The sequence below is a fragment of the Oncorhynchus nerka genome, unplaced genomic scaffold (assembly GCF_034236695.1).
Source record: "Oncorhynchus nerka isolate Pitt River unplaced genomic scaffold, Oner_Uvic_2.0 unplaced_scaffold_2752, whole genome shotgun sequence".
In the NCBI taxonomy this organism is placed as follows: Eukaryota; Metazoa; Chordata; class Actinopteri; order Salmoniformes; family Salmonidae; genus Oncorhynchus; species Oncorhynchus nerka.
In genome coordinates this window covers 23,803-29,802 of record NW_027038547.1, presented here as the reverse complement: position 1 = coordinate 29,802, position 6,000 = coordinate 23,803, and the positions used below count along the sequence as shown (strand labels likewise).

Genomic DNA, 6,000 nt, shown 5'->3' with positions numbered 1-6,000 from the left:
AGTGTTCCCTATATAGGTGATAATATGATGCCTCCCTCAGAGAGTGTTCCCTATATAGGTGATAATATGATGCCTCAGAGAGTGTTCCCTATATAGGTGATAATATGATGCCTCAGAGAGTGTTCCCTATATAGGTGATAATATGATGCCTCAGAGAGTGTTCCCTATATAGGTGATAATATGATGCCTCAGAGAGTGTTCCCTATATAGGTGATAATATGATGCCTCCCTCAGAGAGTGTTCCCTATATAGGTGATAATATGATGCCTCCCTCTGAGAGTGTTCCCTATATAGGGGATAATATGATGCCTCCCTCAGAGAGTGTTCCCTATATAGGTGACAATATGATGCCTCCCTCTGAGAGTGTTCCCTATATAGGTGATAATATGATGCCTCAGAGAGTGTTCCCTATATAGGTGATAATATGATGCCTCAGAGAGTGTTCCCTATATAGGTGATGATATGATGCCTCAGAGAGTGTTCCCTATATAGGTGATAATATGATGCCTCCCTCAGAGAGTGTTCCCCTATATAGGGATAATATGATGCCTCCTCTGAGAGTGTTCCCTATATAGGGGATAATATGATGCCTCCTCAGAGAGTGTTCCCCTATAGGTGATAATATGATGCCTCCTCTGAGAGTGTTCCCTATATAGGTGATAATATGATGCCTCCTCTAAGAGTGTTCCCTATATAGGTGATAATATGATGCCTCCTCTGAGAGTGTTCCCTGATAGGTGATAATATGAGCCTCTCCCTATAGGTGAGAGAGTGTTCCTATAGGTGATAATATGATGCCTCCTGATAATATGAGAGTGTTCCCTATATAGGTGATGATATGATGCCTCCCTCTGAGAGTGTTCCCTATATAGGTGATAATATGATGCCTCCTCAGAGAGTGTTCCCTATATAGGTGATAATATGATGCCTCCCTCTGAGAGTGTTCCCTATATAGGTGATAATATGATGCATCAGAGAGTGTTCCCTCCTCAGAGAGTGTTCCCTATATAGGTGATGATATGATGCCTCCTCAGAGAGTGTTCCCTATATAGGTGATAATATGATGCCTCCTCAGAGAGTGTTCCTATATAGGTGATAATATGATGCCTCCCCATCAGAGAGTGTTCCCTATATAGGTGATAATATGATGCCTCAGAGAGTGTTCCCTATATAGGTGATAATATGATGCCTCAGAGAGTGTTCTCCTATATAGGTGATAATATGATGCCTCCCTCAGAGAGTGTTCCCTATATAGGTGATAATATGATGCCTCCTCAGAGAGTGTTCCCTATATAGGTGATAATATGATGCCTCCTCAGAGAGTGTTCCCTATATAGGTGATAATATGATGCCTCCCTCAGATAATTATCCTCTGAGAGTGTTCCCTATATAGGTGATAATATGATGCCTCAGAGAGTGTTCCCTATAGGTGATAATATGATGCCTCCTCTGAGAGTGTTCCCTATATAGGTGATAATATGATGCCTCCCTCTGAGAGTGTTCCCTATATAGGTGATAATATGATGCCTCCCTCTGAGAGTGTTCCTATATAGGTGATAATATGATGCCTCAGAGAGTGTTCCCTATATAGGTGATAATATGATGCCTCCTCAGAGAGTGTTCCCTATATAGGTGATAATATGATGCCTCCTCTGAGAGTGTTCCCCTAGTGATAATATGATGCCTCCTCTGAGAGTGTTCCCTATATAGGTGATAATATGATGCCTCAGAGAGTGTTCCTATATAGGTGATAATATGATGCCTCCTCTGAGAGTGTTCCTATATAGGTGATAATATGATGCCTCCCTCAGAGAGTGTTCCCTATATAGGTGATAATATGATGCCTCAGAGAGTGTTCCCTATATAGGTGATAATATGATGCCTCCTCAGAGAGTGTTCCCTATATAGGTGATAATATGATGCCTCCTCAGAGAGTGTTCCCTGTAGGTGATAATATGATGCCTCCTCTGAGAGTGTTCCCTATATAGGTGATAATATGATGCCTCAGAGAGTGTTCCCCTATGGTGATAATATGATGCCTCCTCAGAGAGTGTTCCCTATATAGGTGATAATATGATGCCTCCTCAGAGAGTGTTCCCCTATATAGGTGATAATATGATGCCTCAGAGAGTGTTCCCTATATAGGTGATAATATGATGCCTCCTCAGAGAGTGTTCCCTATATAGGTGATAATATGATGCCTCCTCAGAGAGTGTTCCTATATAGGTGATAATATGATGCCTCCTCAGAGAGTGTTCCCTATATAGGTGATAATATGATGCCTCCTCAGAGAGTGTTCCCTATATAGGTGATAATATGATGCCTCCTCAGAGAGTGTTCCCTATATAGGTGATAATATGATGCCTCCCTCAGAGAGTGTTCCCTATATAGGTGATAATATGATGCCTCCTCTGAGAGTGTTCCTATATAGGTGATAATATGATGCCTCCTCAGAGAGTGTTCCCTATATAGGTGATAATATGATGCCTCCTCTGAGAGTGTTCCCTTATATAGGTGATAATATGATGCCTCCTCTGAGAGTGTTCCCTATATAGGTGATAATATGATGCCTCCTCAGAGAGTGTTTCCTATATAGGTGATAATATGATGCCTCCCTCAGAGAGTGTTCTCTATAGGTGATAATGTGATGCCTCCTCTGAGAGTGTTCCCTATATAGGTGATAATATGATGCTCTCAGAGAGTGTTCCCCTATATAGGTGATAATGCCTCCCTCAGAGAGTGTTCCTATATAGGTGATAATATGATGCCTCCCTCAGAGAGTGTTCCCTATATAGGTGATGATATGATGCCTCTGAGAGTGTTCCCTATATAGGTGATAATGATGCCTCAGAGAGTGTTCCCTATATAGGTGATAATATGATGCCTCCCTCTGAGAGTGTTCCCTATAGGTGATAATATGATGCCTCAGAGAGTATACTAAATATGTGTGTGTGTGTGTGTGTTCCAGGGAAGTACTACATAGCGACGATGACGATGATCACGGCCTCGACATCTCTGACCATCTTCATCATGAACATCCATTTCTGTGGTGCAGAGGCCAAGCCTGTTCCTCACTGGGCCAAGGTAGGGCCAAGCCTGTTACTCGCTGGGTCAAGGTAGGCCAAGCCTGTTCCTCACTGGGCCAAGGTAGGCCAAGCCTGTTCCTCATTGGGCCAAGGAAGGCCAAGCCTGTTCCTCACTGGGCCAAGGTAGGCCAAGCCTGTTCCTCATTGGGCCAAGGAAGGCCAAGCCTGTTCCTCACTGGGCCAAGGTAGGCCAAGCCTGTTCCTCCCTGGGCCAAGGGAGGCCAAGCCTGTTCCTCCCTGGGCCAAGGTAGGCCAAGCCTGTTCCTCACTGGGCCAAGGTAGGTCAAGCCTGTTCCTCACTGGGCCAAGGGAGGCCAAGCCTGTTCCTCACTGGGCCAAGGGAGGCCAAGCCTGTTCCTCCCTGGGCCAAGGTAGGCCAAGCCTGTTCCTCACTGGGCCAAGCCTGTACTGGGCCAAGGGAGCCAAGCCTGTTCCTCACTGGGCCAAGGTAGGGCCAAGCCTGTTCCTCACTGGGCCAAGGTAGGGCCAAGCCTGTTCCTCACTGGGCCAAGGTAGGGCCAAGCCTGTTCCTCCCTGGGCCAAGGGAGGCCAAGCCTGTTCCTCACTGGGCCAAGGGAGGCCAAGCCTGTTCCTCACTGGGCCAAGGTAGGGCCAAGCCTGTTCCTCCCTGGGCCAAGGGAGGCCAAGCCTGTTCCTCACTGGGCCAAAGTCTGAGCTCTGTGTCACTGTGTGTGTGTGTGTGTGTGTGTGTTTACTGTATGTCTCTATCTCTGTGACACTGTGTGTGTGTGTGTGTGTGTGTGTGTGTGTGTGTGTGTGTGTGTGTGTGTGTGTGTGTGTTCCAGGTACTCATCATCGACTACATGTCTAAGATCCTGTTTGTGTACGAGGTGGGGAGAACTGCACTACACCAGAGAGTGAGAGAACACCTCTACAGTGAGGAACCAATGTCGGGCAACTCCGCCCTGGCACGGAACCATTACCACGACGACCTCTACCATGACGGCTGTTACCAAGACGACTGCCATCGCCTCGGTCCGTATCAGTACGGCAATGGGCACCTCCAAAATCACTCGACAACAGTCGCTACGCTAACGGCGGTCACCGCGACGATCCTTACAGTAACCGTAGTAACCGGAACCATCACAGCAACCCGAGCCAGACCTCCAAGGGGGAAGGGGCGAGGAGAAGAGGGAGCCCCTGAGACATTACCACCACATCGGGAGAGAGGAGCTGGACTATCAGGCACCCCTCCAGGGAACCTCCAGAATGGTGGGCTGAATGAGCCGCTGCCTTACCCCAAGGAGAAGCACCTCAACCCAGCCTCGGCCCCAGCCTGCTCCTGCCCCTGCCCACACCACAAACAGGTGACTAATGTCCACTGCATCACACAGTCAGGATTTATCGAGCTGTGCCTCCTCTCTCTCTCTCTCTCTCTCTCTCTCTTCCTCCTCTCTCTTCCTCCTCCCTCTCTCCTTCCTCTCCCTCCCTCTCCTTCCTCTCCCTCCCTCTCTCCTTCCTCTCCTGAACCCTCTCTTCCTTCCTCTCCTGAACCCTCTCTCCTTCCTCTCCCCTCCCTCTCTCATTCCTCTCCCTCCCTCTCTTCCTTCCTCTCCCTCCCTCTCTCCTTCCTCTCCTGAACCCTCTCACCTTCCTCTCCTCAACCACCTCTCCCTTCCTCTCCCTTTCTTTCCCTTCCTCCCTCCCTCCCTCCCTCCCTCCCTCCCTCCCTCCCTCCCTCCTCTCTTCTAGGTGGTGTATAACATTCAGTACATCGCCAACTGTTTCTCATCTCTCCTCCCTCCCTCTCCTCCCTCCCTCTCCTCCCTCCCTCTCTTCTAGGTGGTGTATAACATTCAGTACATCGCCAACTGTTTCTCATCTCTCCTCCCTCCTCCCTCCTCCTCTCCTCCTCTCCTCCCCTCCTCCCTCCCCTCTCCTCCTCCTCCTCCCTCCCTCCCTCCCTCCCTCCTCCCCTCCCTCATCCTCCCTCTCCTCCCTCTCCTCCTCCCTCTCCTCCCTCCCTCTCCTCTAGGTGGTGTATAACATTCAGTACATCGCCAACTGTTTCTCATCTCTCCTCCCTCCTCCCCTCCTCCCTCCCTCTCCTCCCTCCCTCCCTCTCCCTCCCTCCCCTCCCTCCCTCCCTCCCTCCCTCTCCTTCCCCTCCCCCTCATCCCTCCCTCTCCTCCCTCTCCTCCCTCCCTCTCCTCCCTCCCTCTCCTCTAGGTGGTGTATAACATTCAGTTCATCCCAACTGTTTCTCATCTCTCCTCCCTCCTCCCTCCCCTCTCCTCTAGGTGGTGTATAACATTCAGTTCATCCCTCCCTCATCTCCCTCCTCCTCCCTCTCCTCCCTCCTCTCCTCTAGGTGGTGTATAACATTCAGTTCATCGCCAACTGTTTCTCATCTCTCCTCCCTCTCCCTCCTCCCTCTCCTCCCTCCCTCTCCTCTAGGTGGTGTATAACATTCAGTTCATCGCCAACTGTTTCTCATCTCTCCTCCCTCCCTCTCCTCCCTCCCTCTCCTCCCTCCCTCTCCTCTAGGTGGTGTATAACATTCAGTACATCGCCAACTGTTTCCGGGAGCAACGGGCCACGTGTGCGAAAGGGGCGGAGTGGAAGAAGGTTGCCAAGGTGATGGACCGGTTCTTCATGTGGATCTTCTTCATCATGGTCTTCCTCATGAGTATCCTCATCATCGGCAAGGCGACTTGACGGAGGGAGGGAGGAGAGAGATGGATGGATAGAGGGAGGGAGGAAGGGAGGGAGGAGAGATGAGAGGGAGGAGAAGAGAGGGATGGATGGATAGAGGGAGAGAGGAAGGGAGGGAGGAGAGGAGAGGGATGGATGGATAGAGGGAAGAGGGAGAGAGAGGAAGGGAGGGAGGAGAGAAGAGAGGGAGGAAGAGAAGGAGGGAGGAAGGGAGGGAGGAGAGGGATGGATGGATAGA

The 6,000-nt window shown here is 49.9% G+C and overlaps 1 protein-coding gene across 1 annotated transcript; it reads left to right on the top strand.

Moving 5' to 3' along the window:
- Positions 1 to 3,994: 3,994 nt before the first annotated feature.
- LOC135567016 (neuronal acetylcholine receptor subunit alpha-9-I-like) lies at positions 3,995 to 5,856 on the top strand. The gene is made up of 2 exons (XM_065014543.1): positions 3,995 to 4,414; positions 5,595 to 5,856. Exons 1-2 carry the CDS (start codon positions 3,995 to 3,997, stop codon positions 5,763 to 5,765), a joined length of 591 nt encoding a protein of 196 aa, XP_064870615.1. The 3' UTR covers positions 5,766 to 5,856.
- Positions 5,857 to 6,000: the final 144 nt, after the last annotated feature.

Excerpts from the sequence above, each read along its gene's own strand:
- LOC135567016 (XM_065014543.1), top strand. The coding sequence starts at position 3,995 with ATGTCGGGCAACTCCGCCCTGGCACGGAACCATTACCACGACGACCTC. Across the intron at positions 4,415-5,594 it reads CCTGCCCACACCACAAACAG|GTGGTGTATAACATTCAGTA; the intron begins GTGACTAATGTC and ends CCTCTCCTCTAG.